Raw genomic sequence first — 19,297 nt, forward strand, 5'->3', positions numbered from 1 at the left:
TTCAAAGATAATGAACTGAAACACCTAAGGCCATCAACAGAAAATAGAAGTTTGTACTTAACAATGTTTCTGTTGTTTGCCCACCTCCTGGTCCGCTGGTCCCTGATGTCCATGGGCAGAAGCTTCAGGAGCAACTTCAGACCCAGTTCCAGCTCCCGCAGCCGGGGCGCAGACATTCCCGCTGCTGAAGGAAGGGCTGTGGTCAACAGCAGGCCTCAGAGGCCTTTTTCTGCTGCCTGCTGAAACAAGACACCTGTATCTCCAACAGGTAAATGTTTTTAGACAGACTTTCTATTGAGGCCCAAACCAAAAATACCAGAATACTTTATTCTCCCCTTTTCACACCGGTGCTGTTACAACTGCTGCTCTCCAAGTCCGCGTGCTTTTGGGACGTGAGAAACACCAAGGGGATGGTAGTGTCCCATACTCCAGTTCCACTAGCAATTCCTCCTTTTTTAACCTCTTCTGCCTGAAAATACCTGTTTCTTTGTGGAGAGCTGCTGCGCAGGGTGGCACAACTGTCCCCAACACCGGTACCCTGCAGGAACTGAACCAGTAGCGACCAGCATTGCATGAACAAAAAAGCGTTTTAAATTAGTATGGCTAGTGTAACTCTGTACTCGCACACACTTGTCGTCTTGTGCCTGTGCAGTGAAATGGTTTTGCTTGGAGCGCCGTCGCCTCAAGACACATTGGTCACTATCTTTTTTCTTTTGTAAGGCCTACATATAAACATTTCCACTTAAATATGACATCCCTACGTATTTCTCACACTTTCAATGGCCAGAAAGCTTAACACAGTTTTTGTTTTCAGGACAAGCAGTGGCGAGCCACAAGAACACAATTTTTGAGATTATAGAAACCTCCTGAAAACTGGTTTCAGAAAACTGCAAATAGCCAACAAGCTATGAAAACGGGATTAGACAGCATTTAGAGAGATATGGCTACATAAAGCCAAGTGCTGTAAACATGCTTGATGTGCAATAATTTAGAATCACAGTAATGTTCCATTAAGAATACTTGTTTTTAAAACTGAAATGCACTGTATAGCAAATAGTAACTGAAGCATTTGAGTTTTAGAACAGATGATGGAAGAGAAGGCTATTAAAAAAATACAGTCTCCATCTCTTTCTCAATTAATAGCCCACAGAGGAAGATGCAAAGCAATTCCTAATAGATTCAAAACATCCCATTCACTAGCTGTGGCTTGCTTCACCCATACATGAAGTTTCATTTTCTTTAAAAAAAGATTAAAGAATTTAAGATTTCAATAAATCCCTCTCCCTGAAATGTCAAAGCTGCAGTTTCCTTCCCCAACTCGACCTCAATATAACTGGTGCTGCATTGCTTTCTGGAGTCTACAGACACAGGTAGGGTAATTTAATGAGGGTAAGTGGCAAACTGAAATTCAGAAGCTCTATTGTATAGACTTTAAGTAATGAAGTGCTAATCACTGAAACAGTTTAAGTGGGACAAAATCAAATGGAACAATTCAGAGTTTGTACAGAGAAGGAAGTACTTCTGAAGAGAAGACAAATACATGAGAGGAAAGGAAAAAAGGAATAGAGAAAGAAATAAACAGCAGTAACACAATTGTTTTTAAAGAAAGTTTATTTCCAAACTGAGAGCAAATAAGAAAGGGAAGTACTGAATAAATATGTAACTGTAACAAAAGGCATAGTTGCTATATAAGGACTGCATTCATGTGCTGTTCTGAACTTGCATCGTGTTCTTTTGCTGTAGTTTCATGGGACCATAAACAGTTGTGTTGAAGAGACGATTTTCCCCTAGACTGAGTGTGGTAACTCTGCTGTCCCATCCACCATGACAACCATATAACTAGCATTAGGAGGCCTATAAACAGCTTAACTAAAAAGCACCACATCGCCAGTTCCCTTAGCACATTAGCAATGGATATCATCACAGGAGGAAGAGAGGGGAGCAGGAAAGAGCTCTGCAGGCTTCCACTGCGCCATACTTTATGAAGCAAATTCATCCCAAATTCACTGAAGCTGATTAAATCGCACCTTTGAGCCTCTGTAGATCTTGCAGACTAAAGCTCTGATCCTTCAACAGATATAACAGCACATAACCTGATGTCCAAGCAGCGCTTGACTGATATTCCTACAAATTTGAGTGGTTTAATGGTTTTCAGGATATATTTGCAAAATTAGCTTCTGTTTTTCTTTAATACTTGCTTTTAAATTAAAAAAATAAGTATATCAGTCTGGTGCACTGAAGATTTTGCTACCAGAAATACTTATCTGGGGCAGAACACACTCACTGACAAACAACTGCTTTTAACTAGGAGTTTCAAACTCAAGGGAAACCGTTGTTCCCTCTTGTGTGGGTAGCAAGGGAACCCAAATGACGATGAATGGGAAAGAAATGGAACAATGGCCAATTTGTCTGTCAGAGGAAACTGCCACAGAAGCAGGTACACTACCATCTTGTCAGGATTTCCTGCGCTTACAAGTTCATCTGCAGTTTTCCAAAACTACTTTGATCAAATTGGAAGAGTTCTGCCAAAACCAAGATGAAACCCATTCTACATCAGCCAGCATAGTAATAAAACTATGGTGAGTTCATCTTCCTATGAGGAGGGTAAATGGAGGGAAAAAAGCAAAAGAGGAAGAAGGTCAAGATGCTAATATGAAAACCAGAAACACTACAGCAACCTGTGCCAAGGCTGGTGCTGGAGAACCGAGAACAGGGACAGATCTGTGTTGTTCCTGGCTTTTTTCTTGGGTTTCCGCAGATACCAAAGGACCAGCGTGCTTGTCACCAGTGCCAGTGATGGCATTCCAGTGTTCACCCAAGACCTAACAAATACAGGGGTAACAGGTCTCAGTGGTAGTGTGTGAACTGGGAGATGTTGTCTCCAGGCCCCCAACAGCTTAAAGATTAACAGATTAAAGATTATTTTACCTGGGGTCGTGCCGCTAACAGCTGCTGTTAGCTGGCAACCTCTTTTTCTTCATTACAAGGTCCAGAGTTGAATGGATTCTCCATCAAAGGTAGACTTTGTGTCCAAAGACATGCCTGTAGTTGATGCTGCCAGTCCTTTTACTCTTTTTAGCCTATAGTCTGCATGCACACAGAGCACTTCTCAAGGATGTATTCACAAGTGTAAATAGTAAGAGCAAGAGAACAAGGTGGAGAATAGAATGGGGAATTTGACAGCACGTAGGATGCCTCCCAAAGTAAAGAGCAGCTTCTGGGCCCAAAATCTGGGAATTTAAGGGAAGATCTGAAGATACTAAGAAATTATAACATACAAGGTACATTAAAAAAATACAAGCTTTGCCAAGCAGTCATGTACAATTCAGTATTTCTCTGTGACTATAAGAGCACACTAACAGTTTTTAGTGACCCCCTTTTTGCCTCTTAACACTTGAAATCTCTGCTTACAAAGAAAATGGCAAAAGAATCTGCTCCCTAGAGTTATATTCAGATCAGAAATCTCCTCCAAAACATCCTAACAGTTGAAGTGACAGAATGATTGCCGTGACTGAAAACAGGTACAATTAGTGCCCCATTCCTGTGCTGAAGTGAAGTTAAAATTATCAGAAGTCAAGATTTTGTATCTGCAATTAAAAACCTCAAAATGTCTAATGCACAGAAACTAAATAGTGACTACTAATTTACCAGTATCACTAACCACCTCTTTTCTCCTTCAGGGAACATGCAAAACCATAAAAGAGGTAACTCAGCATTTTTTCAAATTTACTACTATTCATTTTAATAATCTCTTAAGCATATCATTTAAGGGCAGACATTTTGCAAACATTTTTAAGAGATACAGATAAAAATATAAAAGCCTACTAAGTTTCAGGAAGCTCAGCAACCTTCTTCCCACTGACACCATTCTCAGGAACCTACGTACATTAAAAAAATCTGTTTCGTACTGTCTTGGATAGATCTGCTTAAAAACAAAAAGCAGCTGATCCTGTCTGTCCCACAAACCATTCTTGTACTTTCTGATTTTTCAGTCATTACAACGTATATTCAAATCTAAATTAGCTCTACACCAAAGCAAAAAGCCCACTGGAGACATAGGTTTGGAACATTGTCGTTTCTCCAGGAGGTTTGTACAGCCATGTGGTAGTTGCTGTTACACCAGCAGACCTGCCAGATGTTAGTGAGTCAGCGTCTTTTCCTTGTCTTGCCTCACTAAGATACCTGCTCAGAAGCCTCTCAGCCAAATACTACAGAATCAAGCAGTAACACAACGGAGAGTCTAAAACTCCCCAGAAAAATAAGTAAAATACAGCAGCCAGTCAGCCTAAAGGCTGGGGAGGGATTTAAACAAACGAAAGGGTAAAATGCTGGGGTTTTGACAGTAACAAAAGACACTTTTTTGTTACAGAAAAAATTCCGCACAATCACTTGAGCCCTGAAAGTGTAAACGTTTTGTAAAATGCTTCAAATAATCTAAACAGAACAAAAATAATCCAAATAAAATCTCTTACTGCTTCAGAACCTGAGATGGACAGGCTTTAAGGGAGTCACGTTTCCATTAGCGATACATACACAAACCATGTAAGACAAAATGCTTGCTTGTTGATACAAATTTGTATGTTTATTGGGATAATTAAAGTCTGCTTTGAATATAACCCTCAGTTGAAGAAGTCTGGTATCACATTCCTGATAGGGTTAGGTGTCAACCACTTACTGCTAATGGTGATGGTCTAATTAGATTCCAAACAACTGTGAAGTAATTGCTGAACAGGACGCAAGTTACCCTTCCTTTCCAGTCTCTTAACACCTTACTACTTAAGAAAATCAGTTTGCTTCCCACCCAACTATTAGTGACATTTCATTTGTGCTATATTTGAAAATGACACAGAATATTTTACAGAACATTTAATTGTTTTCATTCAATGACAAACTGAGAGTGACTGGAATAGGTTTGTTAAAGGCCATTTCTGCATCTTGCTAAGCAGAAGCTATGGTCAACCTAAAGTGTGCAGTCTGACTAACCTCAACAGGTGCTCAATATGTGCTGAAGTTGCCAGATTCAGAAACACTCTTCATCACATCCTTACTCCATGCCATCTTTTCTTGGGAGCTAAATACCGACAAAATACCTTCTTGACCCTGGGGTAGGCTCCCTGACTCTCGGCACTCTGAGAAGTACACAGCATGCAGAGTGATTTTTCTGCATTCTAGTATAGCACGATCATCACAGAAATCAGTGCATCCAGTCAAACAAATTACTCCCCGCAGTATTTGAGGGGTTATTAGGGTTAGGAACTAAAGTTTAGGAAGAACTGCCTTCCAAGCTCAGACATTTTGTTTATCTGGACTATCAGCTCTGTCCTCCTCTTGTGTGCTAAGCAGACACCACATGCCTTTTCTCCCACACTGTGCCCGAGTATCTCTGGTATCGGTCAGCTGATCCGTTGCTGAGATTAATTATACTATCAGGGATTACAGCTGTTTACAACTTTGCAGTCGGGCTTCAGGATTTACTCTTATAAAAACACACCATTCCAGCGTCAGCCCATTCATGTGTGCTTTGGCATTAGCTCTTTAGGGTAAAAACCGTCCTATTGTTATGCATAGTGTGTCTGGCACAATAGGTCATCAGCCTGGAGCATCGAAAATAATTGCCTGTCTCTGTTTACTATCAGGAGAGGCATTGAACTATAGTCAAAAAAAGCAAAGCCCACAGTGGTGAAAAACTGTGGAAATATTTAAAAGGGAAAAGTTGACAGTGAAGTCTAGAGAGGTTTTGGGTTTATTCCTTTAAGGGAGGAGTTGGTGTAGGCCTGGAATTCAGATCTGAAAGAAAAATTGTGACTGGGAATACTGGAAAGGGAGCCAATTTGTAAAAGGAAGTGATAGACTGAGTTGCTTTGTAGGATTCCTCTTTTACAAAGTATTTCCTTCTAGTGTGCCAAAGCATTCCCTTTGAGACAGAACTTTCAAAAAGAAGAGTAAAATCTATGGGGAAAGGATAGAGATTTCTACTGCCAAATGCCCAATCCTTTTTGTCATATTTTTTGTTTCCCCCTCCTGAAATCCTTTACACCAATGTTCCTATCTAACCCAATTTTGTCCTGTCTAATCTCCACTACATGTCCTTCTGACACCAACATGCAGCATCAGCTTACCAAAGCAGCAGCTCCTTCCACTCAGTTCAAATGGAAGCAGGGCAGAAAATCATGCTGGTCTCTCCACTCTGAAAACAAGTCTGTTATGAATACAGGCCTCACAGCTAAGACATAATCACCTCAGCATCTCTTTAAACACTAAGCAGTCTAAGTCAGTCTGGCTTATTTATTCAGCAAGTATGCTTTCCTTTATAGGGGTAGCTAGCACAACATGGAAGCACAACCTTTGACTCTGGAGTTTTGCAAGAGTAACAGGTAAGATACCGGCGAGAGAAATAATTTAAAAAATACTGCAGCTTTTCCTGAGTAAGCTAGCTCTGAATGCCTTGCAGCAAACCAACCAATATGAAAGAGGAAAGAATACTCACATTTTTACAGTGGTCAGAAAATGTCCTGGGAAATGAGAAGAAGTAAGAACTGAAGTTATTTCTTTGCTAAGTCAAAGCCACCGCTCCAGCCACCGTTTCCAGAAACTATTAGCAATGAAATTGAAGAAAGAAAAACCTTGAACGTTCATGTCAAATGATACATCTTTAATTCCTAAAAGGTGATAAGTACTAAGAAACTGATCTAGTTGACAGGCAATTAATCCTCCTTGCATAGTACATTTATCTCCATGGGATATCAAGAATTACAACACTTCAGGAAAACTGGCACCTAAATAAGCAAGCAGCCTCAATCCTGTACAAAAGTTACAGACAACCTCAGTGTTTCCAAGTTTTAATTTGTAATGGATCTAGAGAATAGTCTTTGCTTTGTCCACATCTATCCCACAGTACTGTGTTCTTTCACTGCACTTTTCAGTTGGCCATCTGTATGAAAAACATAAAAGGCTGCAACCCACACAGATATAGTAATGCACAATAAATTAGCTTCATTCTATTCAAACCTGGCCTTTTTGAGGTCATATACCTCAAGGTATGTAGTTATGGACTTTATTTTTTATGCAAAATGTGTACCTCACAATACTTATAAAATGATTACTTGATTGACACTTCATCCAGAAGATGTTTAATCCTTCCCATGAGAAGGTAAAAGGTGAGGCTTCAGTTTCGGAAGTGCTCTTGACACTCATCTAAAATAAGCACTGAATTACATGAAGCCAAAAAATTTTAACTTGCTTAACAAGCTTACTAACAAGACAAGAGTAAAGACACTTTTTCATATAAAAAAATTAAAGTTACATTTTACTGTATGTGTTAGACATATCTACAACAGATTTTTTTCCTTTACAGAAAGATAGGTGGAGAGGAGCATTGTACTTACATCACCATTAATTAATCCCTTTTTTCTAGTAACTTGTGTCCTGATTTTCAAAAGCACTGATTATCAGCATATCCTAGGTACTGAATGGTAGCAGCAGGCACTCAGAACTGTTGAAAATAGACTATTAGTACTTGTACTTATGCTGCAAATGCACCATTTGAAAATATTCCTCTTAAAAACAGGTAGTTTACTTTTTAATCAAAATCAATTGACTAATTACTATTGTAATCATTCTTGTAGTGTTTTAGAATGTTTAAAATAACTATTAACACTAATTACTTAGTATGCTATAGTGGATTATGATCAAAATTAAAGTCAAAAATTTAAGTTTATGATAAATAAACTTTGGAAAAATTTATACAAGGCCGTAAATAAATAATTTGAACTTCAGTTTCATTAAAAAGTAAAACAGTACGTCACACGACAATATCATCCTATCTAGACAATACAATCTTGCTATACTTTATTGCATAATAATTTGAGAGCAACATCTTAAGTAAAATATGTAAAGAAACAAAATCATTAGATTTACTTCCTTTAATATTGAACAACCAAAGTTTCTCCTTTGTACATAATCCAATTTAAAGATAATATAATTAGCACTTCCAGCATTAACAGTCTGTATTTACAATGAATGAGATGGGGTGGATAATCTAAAGAGTATTCAAATCTGTATGAAACAAATCAAAATACAAAGATTTACAGTAGGCTCAAAATCCAAGACTTTTCCATTTACGGAATGCAATTTAAAAGGCTTTGTTGTCTTTATTATTTGTAAGGGTTCCTGAAATGATTTTTTAATAGTATTTTAAACATTTGAAATCTTCAGTAATGCCTTCATTATTTGTACATGACATTAAAAATTAATTCCAATACTTCTATTTAATTTTTCACTTGCTTGTAGACCAGTCTGAAGTCTGGTGAAAGGATAACAAGGAAATTTACTATATAATCCTAATTCCATATTCCTGAATATACAACGGTTGAAAGTAGATGATGTCAGTCCATTCCAAGGGTTATGTACACAAAACTTACAAAACGTTCTTCGCTCTTGCATAAAATGTGTACACAGTATCAATGAGCGGGGAACTTCAAAGTTTTTACGGGTTGCTGCTGGCATGGACCTTTGTTGATTGAAAATAAAATACCTTTCACTCTATTGTTCTGGTAGCAGTTTTAGAAGTTAATCATCAATCCCTGGTGTTTCACCCTGTTGTATTCTGGAGGCTATTCTAATGGCTTCTTCCAGAGACTGTTGTTCTCCAAGCTGAAACAAATGCATTTAAACATAAATAAATCCAAAATGTTATATATGGATACAAATGTGTAAAAATAAAATTAAAGATGAAACCAAAGATCTAGATATGGGTCAATACTTTAGCACAAAGAAGTGTGATCAGTATTGTCACACCTCTTCTGGGTCATATATACTACCAGCTATCTAATCAGCATGACAGTTAAGATAGCTTCTGATTGCAGATTAAACTGAGTTTCTATGTATATATCGAATAAATTTTCTTCAAAGAACTGCTGCACAGTAAACACATTTCATGATTCATCACAAAGTAGATGATAATTCAACTTGGCAGATATAACAAAGGTAAGATAAGGCTTTCAAAAGTCATGGTGACTGTTGAATTACATTTTAACACTGGTAAAGCAAAAAAATATTCATTTTTTTAACTCTCTTGCAGAAAGTCAGCTCTTTAGAACATCATATGACATTAATATATATAAACCGTATATACTTATTGCAGAATCCCAACTGTATAAAAAAGCAGTCATGATGACACTGTTTGATCCTACAGTAGTTCAGAGGAAATTATCTTGTAGTTGCAGCTACAAGGCCATCGATGTATCTGACACTGTCAGAAGCAACATCAACCAACCCTGAATAAAGACAACTGGACACAGTTTTGGTAAAGAATCCATGGAGTTTTATAATATGTACACCATGCATGTACATCCAGCGATGGGAATGCTGAACACAACCTCAACCTAACAAAAACGTAAAGCTGGCCATTACCTATTGGCTCCAGAGAAAGATGTATGAGAGTGTGAAAAGTAAAGCTAGATTATTTGACAGATGGATAGACCCAATGGGACAGTTCTAAATATCACTTGTAACTTGTTTTTACATTCACTGGATATCACATTCTGGAGCCACTCAAGAGCAGCTCTGTTAGCAGCTCCTTAGGACTTCAATCTGGCTATCAGTCTGCTGGCTTTATCAGTATTTAGAAACCAAATGGATTCATTTAGTAGTATCAAAGTACAAAAGAGAAACAATCAAGAACTCAGGAACAATCAATAATATTCTAAATTTGAATTCTATCTCTTCTGTTTGTATTGTATATTTCAAGTTTAATTAATATAAAGATACTTCACTGAAAGCTTCACTGCTGGTAACAAAAGAGGGGCATGCACAGAGAGTGCCTATGTTTTCCTTTCATTCAAAGGACACACTGCTGAGGATGCAAGTTACTTTATTTTCTTCCTCTCATGCAAAACAATTGCCTTCTGATATGTGTTCTCTTACAGGCAGTTTTGATGACTGCCAGCTTAGCTCAAAAGACTGGAGTTCAGAATTAAGAGCTTCTCAACTTTCATTGCCCTTCCATCAGCATCTGACTTGCTATTTTCCTTTTAACAAAGGGGAAAATAACAATCTCTCGTTTCTGCTTGAAGATATTAACACAATTCCTTTCAATCTGAGCTCTTAAGAGAGTATCGAGCATATGTACACTTAGACTGCAGCACTAATCCTGAGGCTCAAAGGTTTTGATCTTATATTAGTTTCAGCAAATATGAACAGTTTGAAGGAACCAGACTTAAGTTGCTTTTACTTGAGTATATGTTACGTCCTGGAAATGAAATTTCTGAGTGCATTTTCTGCATTTCTTTTTCTATTTGAAGCTATTTCCAAGAACCTTCCAAGAACACATATTAACTTACACTGCTTAGCACCATTTTGTTTAGAAACTCTTTTGAGCATCTCCTCTCTACATAGCCACACTGATGTTCTTGGTATTCATATTTGTCAGAACTAAGGCCCATTATGCAAACCATACTCAAGACAGTTGCATATACTCCACTCCCTTTGAAATTCACAGGGTGTATCACATCCATGAAAATGATCCTCCTCCTAATTGTATACTGTTTCAGGATGTACGGTTCCTGTCATTTTCTGTGTTCTCTAGAATAAAATGTATGTCTCTGGTGATACCCAGACAACAACAGGATCAAACCCACAAAGTGTTGAGTACCAATTCCACAGTAAATTTGACTACAAAAGTAGCTTCATTATATTCCCACTGCACTTCTTATTTATGTGCATAGTTAAGCACAGAATCAAGAGGGCTATGAGGTGGACCAAAAGTATTAGGCACCTTGCAGTGATACTACTATGCAAACCAAAATTTAAACTAATTCAACTCCTTTTATTTTGAGTTTTAAATGGGCTTCTGTCATTGGAATGGCAATTTCCCCAAGATCCTTCAGTCATTTATTTGACTCTTGACTGCAATGTCATTTAAAGAGATGAATTTTTAAAATACTGAATCTTCCAGGTTTAAAATTTCCAAAAGCTTCTGTTAACCCACCATCATATCATATGTAACAAAAATAAAATATACACATAGTTAATTTAATGTTTGAGTAAGGTAGCATACTGGCCATTGTTTGCCCTAGAAGTTTTGTTCAGTTTCCCTCTGAATAAACTATTCATGAAAATACTTGTCTAGATTTTGGTTTCGGTTGCTTTCTAGATCAAAGCTTAATTTGTGCTTGGTTTCCGCCTTCTTTTAAATTAGCCTGATTTAGATTATACTCTTTCATACCTAGAAATTACTCTTTCATTACAGTGTGTGGACAATGTGAGGAACTATTTACAGAGACTGCTGCTTGTACTGTGCTGGTTTGACACATAAACAGAAGGTTACTTTTTCCAGAGATCTCTGATTATTAATCTTTCTGTATAACTGTTTACATGTCTTCACTATTAGCATTTCAAGGTTCAAATACCATAAATTCAGTAATTATATCTGTATAAGTTCACAGCAATTTACCCTTGAGAGCTTGGCTTTATATCTATCAGCTCTACATGTAATGCTGAAGGATGAATGAAAACACTTCTCCACAGAAAACCTGTGACTCCATGAATGACTCAGCTGACCTGAAGTTTGGCCCTCCCCTTTTTTGGAAGTTCTACAGGTAGATTTGGAAAATCAGGTGCTTATCATTCCTCTTCCTAACCCTATATATTATTTAAAATATGACATCATATGGTTATGGACTATTTTATCAGGGGAGCCAATCTTATTCGAACCGTTTTGTTACATGACTAGGAGCTTCTAGCTCTAGAAGAAAGAAACACTCCAAAACACGTTTATCACCATCTTACCTGTACTGCAATTTGTGTCCCATTGGATGTAGCCAACAATGTAACAGGTCTACTTTCTGTAGTCACTAAGTGGTGCCCATGTTGCTGGTGTCCCATTTCTGATGAGGCACTATGAAATGCTGCTAAGTCTTGAGCCACAATGGCAACCTTCGAGACCAAAGGAAAAGAATCAACTGGATGACAGATCTGTTACCGTTACTGACCTCATACAATGGTGGTCTTCAAAATTAAAGTTAAATTCAAAGTTGTGATTATTCATGAGCAGAATTTTATTGTGCAAAAGATACATTTTTAGGAAAGGTTGTCATTGCTGTATTCTCAAAGTTATCTATTAGCTCTCAAAACATAAATATCCTCAGAACTGCACAAAAGTTCAATAAATATGCCCATAAGCCTGTGATTATTTATACATACAGAGCACAGCAATTAGTAAGTATCTTCATTGTCATGTGGCACAGTTTTAGAACTGTGGAATGCATTTTAACTTAAAGATCAAAAATTATATTACTATATTTCTACTAAAAAAGTTAGCTATTGTATTTGTATAGAAACCCCCCCCCCTGCAAATATATACTTACACAAATGTTTCCTATCTGCCAAATAAATTACAGTTCCATAATATTAAGTGATAAAGTTACAGTTCATACTGGTTTATACTTTTAGCTCTGCCACTCATTTACTATGTGACTTTGGGGAAAACACTTAGCATTTCTGTGTCTTATTTTACATACGCCTAATTGAATTACCGGACTGGTATCTCAGAATTTTTTCTTGGTGCTCAATTGTTTTTTAAACATTCTGCCATATGTTGATGTGGACTAGAACACATCATACTCTCCTAATGGGAATGCTATGGCCGGGTGTTGAAAACTGCTTTACTTAGATAAAACTGTGTGACTGACAGAACTGTGATGGCTTAGGTGCCTATTTTGTATCATCTTTGTGTTGGGTTTGCAAGGCAAGGTTTTGGTAGCAGGGGGGGTCCACAGGGGTGGCTTCTGTGAGAAGCTGCTAGAAGCTTCCCCTGTGTCCGATAGAGCCAATGCCAGCCAGCTCCAAGACGGACCCGCCACTGACCAAGGCCAAGCCAATCAGTGCCTCTGTGATAACATATTTAAGAAGGAAAAAAACACTTAGAGAGAGCTTCTGCAGCCGGAGAGAGGAGTGAGAAGATGTAAGAAACTCTGCAGACACCAAGGTCAGTGCAGAAGGAGGGGCAGGAGGTGCTCCAGGTGCCGAAGCAGAGATCCCCCTGCAGCCTGTGGTGAAGCCCATGGTGAAGCAGGCTGTCCCCCTGCAGCCCATGGAGGAAGGATGGGGGGGGGTGTAGAGATTCCACCTGCAGCCCGTGGAGGACCCCACGCTGGAGCAGGTGGAGGCACCTGAAGGAGGCTGTGGCCCCGTGGGAAGCCCACATTGGAGCAAGTTCCTGGCAGGACCTGTGGACCCGTGGAGGGAGGAGCCCACGCCAGAGCAGGTTTGCTGGCAGGACTTGTGACCCCGTGGGGGACCCACGCTGGAGCAGTTTGCTCCTGAGGGTCTGCACCCCATGGAAGAGACTCACGCTGGCGAAGTTTGTGAAGGACTTTCTCCCATGAGAGGGACTCCATGTTGGAGCAGGGGAACGATGAGAGGAGTCCTCCCCCTGAGGATGAAGAAGCAGCAGAAACGTGTGATGAACTGACCACAACCCACATTCCCCGTCCCCTTGTGCCACTGAGGGGGACGGAGGTTGAAGCCGGGAGTGAAGTTGAGCCCAGGAAGATGGGAGGGGTGGGGGGAGGTGTTTTAAAATTTGATTTTATTTCTCATTCCTCTACTCTGTTTTGCTTAGTAATAAATTAGATGAATTTCCTCCCTCAGTTCAGTCTGTTTTGCTCGTGACGATAATTAGTGAGTGATCTCTCCCTGTCCTTATCTCGACCCATAAGCTTTTCATTATACTTTTTGTCCCCTCTAGTGAATGAGGGGAGCGACAGAGCGGCTCTGGTGGGCACCTGGCCCCCAGCCAGGGTCAACCCACCACAATCTTATAAAAGATTACACGTGTACAGGATAATATCTTACCTGTTGTCCTTCGGTGCCTTCTGCAGTAACCATTGCTACGGAATGCGTTCCTGCAGAAGAGATGACAGCATCGTGGGCAGGGACTGTGATGGTGGTGCCATCTTGTGTTACCATAGTGATAGTATTGCCAATAGCCTGCATATCTGCCTGTGATATGTTGACCTGAAATACAAAATAATTCCTGAAGTAAAGAAAGAAGGTTTGATTGCTGCTCAACTCATACTTTAGTCTTAGCTTTTGGTAACATAACATATGTTTTTAAATAAGGTTTGGAAAAAAACAATGAGATGCATTTGAAGTGTAACAAATTCCTGCTAGTTGGTTCAGCAAGAATACTCCTGCTAGTTCAGCTTCTTCATTTGAAACAAAATGTGTAGCAATCCAGATCAAACACGCAACTTGTTCATAACAGTGTGGAAAAAATATTTTAAGCCATGATCACAAGTAACATAATGGCCAAAAGATCTAGTAGCTGTTACTCCACTTCCTGACCGGCATGCTCATTCATTCCTTGAGAATCGCCATCACTCTTTGGCCAAGTCCCCATCTGGGACAAAGAGCTCTCATCGCATTCATCTTATTGACTGGGATCTAATATTCCATGACCTTTCAGAAACACTTACCTGTTTACAGAAATAAAATCATGGCTCTCAGTAATAAGAGAAAGGATGCATACTTGCCCCCAGAGTCTACAACTCCATATTAATGAGATCATATCCCAAATAACTACATGATAGGCTATCTATGCATGTGTCTTACACAACGGACAATGTGACTCAAGGTAGTACCACCTGACATACTTTTATCTTAATGGAAATACTAAAGAGGCCTATGAGGGCTTAGAATTTAAACCACGAATAAACAATTCATAAAGAATTAATGATATAAATTACCGATGTCTCCAGTATAAATGCATTAGGGCATGAGATATGTGATTTGATGTCTGATTTACAAGGTAATAAAACATCCCAGAACTAAAGTCAAGCTGAAGGATAATTTAAATAAATGTGACAACTCCATGTCAAGGCTTCTGCAGGCCTTCATTTTAGAGGGCAAAAATGCCAGTCACTTAGTATCGCTGCAATGTTCAGGGCTAGCAATATAACAGCCCCCTTTAATATTTCATTCCCAATTTGAATTTAGAAGATATCTTTCATCTGCTACTGGCATTTCAGCTGCCTTTCCAGCTGAGATATAAACTTTTCCTCATATGCCTTTGATATATTGCCATAGCTAAACAAAAGAGTTGTGTTGAAATCCCCTCCTAATGAAATCCTTAAAAAATAGATCCTTAGGAATCCTTAAAAAAAAAAAATCCATAGGAATTTTCAAGTGAAGGTAGTAGCAAAGCATTCCTTATCTTCTTGTTTATGTTAGAAATGGTAAGAACCGCACACTACCAAACAGCTTGTAAAGCAGGCACTGGACTAGAAAGATTTCCCACCCCCTCAAAGTGTGTGCAGACAAGACAACAGTGAAGATGATCATCCGATATTAATAGAATAATCAGGAAATTCTGAGAAACCTCAGAAACTAGGCTGTGTATATATAACAATTGTTAAAATAGTCCATGCCTACTTTAAGAGTGACAAAGATAACGAGGATAGCAAAAAAAAAATCTAGCTTAGTATTAATACAGTTTCAGATGTCAGGATATGGGGTTTAATTCCACAGGAGGCCCAACCCTAAACATATCTTGACCCTGCTCCAAAGAAGCTGCTTTCCTTAAGAAACCCATGGGCGTATTTACCAAGAATCCTAACCGATCTTAGAAAGCACGTGGGGTATCTGCAAACACTTGCCTCAATTCTCAACATATTTTTGTCAGCTCTTTAACACTGTGGTTACTTACATGTTGGGTTCCATCCTGGGATATTAGTGCTACTTGTTGACCTAATCCTGACTGAGTAACTGTAGCAACCTGTGCAGAAATTACATCTTCTCCCTCTACACCTGTCACATAGGTTATCTGGGAGCCTTTGAGAACATCTTCACCTTGACCTGTTTGATACAAAGAAGGCAAGACGATAGTTTATGTACTCTAAATGCTGCCAGGAAAGCAAATGACAAGGATTAAGTGCCAGCCTGGTTTGAAGGTTTTAAACGCTCCAATGGAAAAAGGAAAGATACCAAAAGAGAGTCAGAAATGCTGTTGTTTTGGGAACACGGGGTATAATCTTTTAGCAATGAGTTTTAACACACATAAATACTACACATAAAGAAAATATACATTTAGTTTATAAACAAATATTAAACCAGTGACACACATTTCAAATTCATTCATTAAATGTTAACCTATCCATACAAGAGGTTCCATGCAAACACAACTGGCAGCTTTTTAAAAGAGTTATTAATTAACAAACATACAGAAGAACACAGTGATGCCTTTGTGTGAAGATTTAAGTAAGTTCATTATCTTAATAAATGTTTAACCTCAGCAAATGCATCTTATCATTCCTTTAAAAGAAGGAATTAGGCTGTAGCAAGTCTGCTTGAGGCATTCAATGCAGTTTCTCACATTCATGTAGTAAAACAACTTTTCTAACCAGAACGGTTTGCACATGTATTTCCTATCTTCAGTCACATCTAAAAAAAATCACAATTTGATAAGTGGTATTTGTCCTATCACAGTATTTCCTTCAGCTTGATCTTTTATAGTCATAGGATTCAATACTCATGACACTATGAAAAACATATTCTAAGGAGTACTGCAGCACACAAGCTTATTTTCATCTTTGCCTCTGGGACAGTTTAGAGAAACCTGCTATTAACCACAGCAAAACCAGCACAGTATCAGGGTGCTGCAAAGACAGATTTTCCTTGTCTCAAGACACTGCCCTTACTCCTGTACAAAAGACCATCACCAACCATGGTGTTATACATACTCTTAGAAAAATTCCTAGGAAAAATCCAGTAGGTTGCAAACATAAAACATTTTAGATTCTCAGATCCCTTCCCACATTCATGTTTATGAGCAGCTTTGCTGGGACTGCAACTCCAGTTTCTCTCTTATCCCCAGGACTGCTATAAATGAGTTTATGATCTGGTCAATTACTCTCTCAGTTTCTGTTTACAAGTTGCCTACCACACTAAAAAGTCCTACGAAGAAGTTAAATAACTTTATTAAGTACTTCAGATTTTTATCTATGCTTTTATTTCCTTGGTTATAAAAAACCAGCAAAATATTATCCAGCCTATTTTTTTTACAACAAGGGATTCAAAGACTGAAACTCTAACCTGGAGGTGGCTCAAAAAAAGCCTCTTGTTCTTCTTCAATGGGCTCTGTGTCATTGTGTGCTGTCCGCTTGTGCATAGCAAGTGTAGAAATCTGCTTGTATGTTTTCCCACAGTGATTACAGTTATATGGTTTGGAATGAGTATGTACAACATGATGTTTGTATAAACTGGAATACTCTGTAAAACGTTTATCACAACCAGGAACTGTACAGACATAGGGCTTCTCCCCTGTATGGAAAAACAAAAGGGAGAAAGAGAACTTTATCCAGGATGCACATAAAAAATCGTCCACAAATGATATTCAGTGACACACCTTCATTACCCACCATGCTTCAATTTCAAAGGCAACAGTGAAATTCAAGCTCACAAAGTTTATCGATGCAGCCTCTCACTGTCTGTTTTAAAAAACTACTGCCAGTAAAAGTTGGGCCCTTTTTTCTCCTTATTATTCCATCTAAAACATCCTTCTGATGAAGACAGAATGATACGTGCTGAAAGCAACGATGTCAGTTTAGCATCATTTTGAGAATTTTGTTCTTTTATTACTGGCAGCGCCATACTTTTCATCAATGATCAGGTATGCTGATACACTAGTCCAATTTCACTTTTGAGCCTTTAAGCTCTGAAGAAATCTATAGGAAGCATATGTTTAAACAATTATGGTTTCGTATAAAAACACCTTTCATTTAAAAATCAATGAAACAAATGTCCAAATGACATTATAAACTAAAAAGATAATCTGAGATACAAAATGTACCTGCATGAAACTTGCTGTGCTTCTATAAAATACATAAGACCACCAAGATGATGCGGCTATTACTTCCTTTTATATTTTAAAACCTTCAAATTTGTGCCAATTATTTCTGCTGACTAACCCTGACAATCAAGTTGGAAAAGTATTTTCAGCTCCAATCTTTAAAAAGAAGGTTCTGACCACCACTCCAGCAGCAAGGAAAACACAGCTGGGATGAAAGGGTGACTCCCAACAGTGAGCTAAAGTCAGGCTCAGACTTGTGCTTTACTGTTATTTATTTAAGAAACAGCTCACAATGGAGGCAAGTCCCAGGACCATATTAAAGATTTAGCCCAATGTCCACTGAAGACAAGGGTTTGTATTCATTTTAAAGTACTTCATATCCAAACCAAAATTATTCTGCCTGGACAGCAAGGTGGGAAACCTAACAGCTTAACTATCCTCAGCTGAGGGGAGATGAAGCCCAAACAAAAGTACCAAGCCAGGTCATATAAACATGACTATACCCAATTACAGTGCACCAAAACAGTGTTCACAAGGAGAATGACACAGCATACCCCAAGCAGATTCCACTTCAAAATACAAAACATCATTCATATACCTGTGTGTATTCTCACATGATTCTTATAATTAGTTGCACTGGCAAAAGCTCTCCCACATCCTGGCTCTGTGCAGTAATAAGGCCTTTCGCCTGTATGTGTCCTGATGTGAACCTTTCTAATATTAGATGTTGTGAATGACCTGCCACATCCTTCAAAGGGACACTTAAAGGGCCTTTCACCTGAGGGGGGAAAAAAAAAAAAGAACAGGTACACATGCAAAAGTTATAAAAGAATAAAAGTCCTAAGTTACACTTAGACCGAATGTAGGAATCTACTGAATTCTGTCTTTGGGACCCTCAGTCAGAAATACCATGAACATGCCACTGTGGAATGTCCTACTATTTAGCCAAAACTGGCAAAATTCAGGGAAATCATACAATCAGTAAGCTAAAGTGAGAAGCATTTAGATTAGTACTTTATGATGTATAAAACAGATTCAGATGCTTGGGCTAGCTTCCATATTGTCCATATTCTAACATGTATTTAGCACTCCCCCCCAATTCGTACATACATTATCCAAAACAAGTGTATCATACCATTTGTACATTTATCAATTGTAATTCATAAAATGAAAAAAACCCAAACCCTTCATGATTTAGCATATAACCAAGATACAAACAGATTAGTAACTCATTATAGAAAATACTTAAACTTACACAAGAACCAACTTTTTAAAGAGATATAGCCCTGAAACTCAAGTTTCAAACCCCAAAACCAAAGCAATCACAAATACAAGTTCTTTTTAAAATAAGTCTATTTGTGTAACATAAATTTAAAGCACAATAACTTACATCATTGCACCAAAACATTTCACCACAAGCACTAGGCCAAGCCCTGTCTAACACCCCAA

General features: G+C 38.4%; 1 protein-coding gene across 9 annotated transcripts in view; it reads right to left on the reverse strand.

Moving 5' to 3' along the window:
* Window positions 1-558: 558 nt before the first annotated feature.
* ZNF143 (zinc finger protein 143) overlaps window positions 559-19,297 on the reverse strand; it is a 48,712-nt gene continuing 29,973 nt past the window's right edge. For 2 of the 9 annotated variants that reach the window (XM_054828536.1, XM_054828534.1), the window contains exons 11-16: window positions 18,447-18,626; window positions 17,092-17,319; window positions 15,707-15,855; window positions 13,855-14,016; window positions 11,788-11,934; window positions 7,552-8,652 (exon numbers count right to left, since the gene is read on the reverse strand). In XM_054828536.1, coding sequence (XP_054684511.1) covers window positions 8,569-8,652; window positions 11,788-11,934; window positions 13,855-14,016; window positions 15,707-15,855; window positions 17,092-17,319; window positions 18,447-18,626 — 950 coding nt within the window. In that variant the 3' untranslated portion in view covers window positions 7,552-8,568. Of the gene's footprint in view, window positions 723-1,584; window positions 6,188-6,487; window positions 6,593-6,638; window positions 7,493-7,551; window positions 8,653-11,787; window positions 11,935-13,854; window positions 14,017-15,706; window positions 15,856-17,091; window positions 17,320-18,446; window positions 18,627-19,297 lie in introns of those variants that run through there. The other 7 variants (XR_008577463.1, XR_008577461.1, XR_008577462.1 and 4 more) reach the window with 7 other exon arrangements.

The sequence above is a fragment of the Grus americana genome, chromosome 5 (genome assembly GCF_028858705.1).
Source record: "Grus americana isolate bGruAme1 chromosome 5, bGruAme1.mat, whole genome shotgun sequence".
NCBI classification, from domain to species: Eukaryota; Metazoa; Chordata; class Aves; order Gruiformes; family Gruidae; genus Grus; species Grus americana.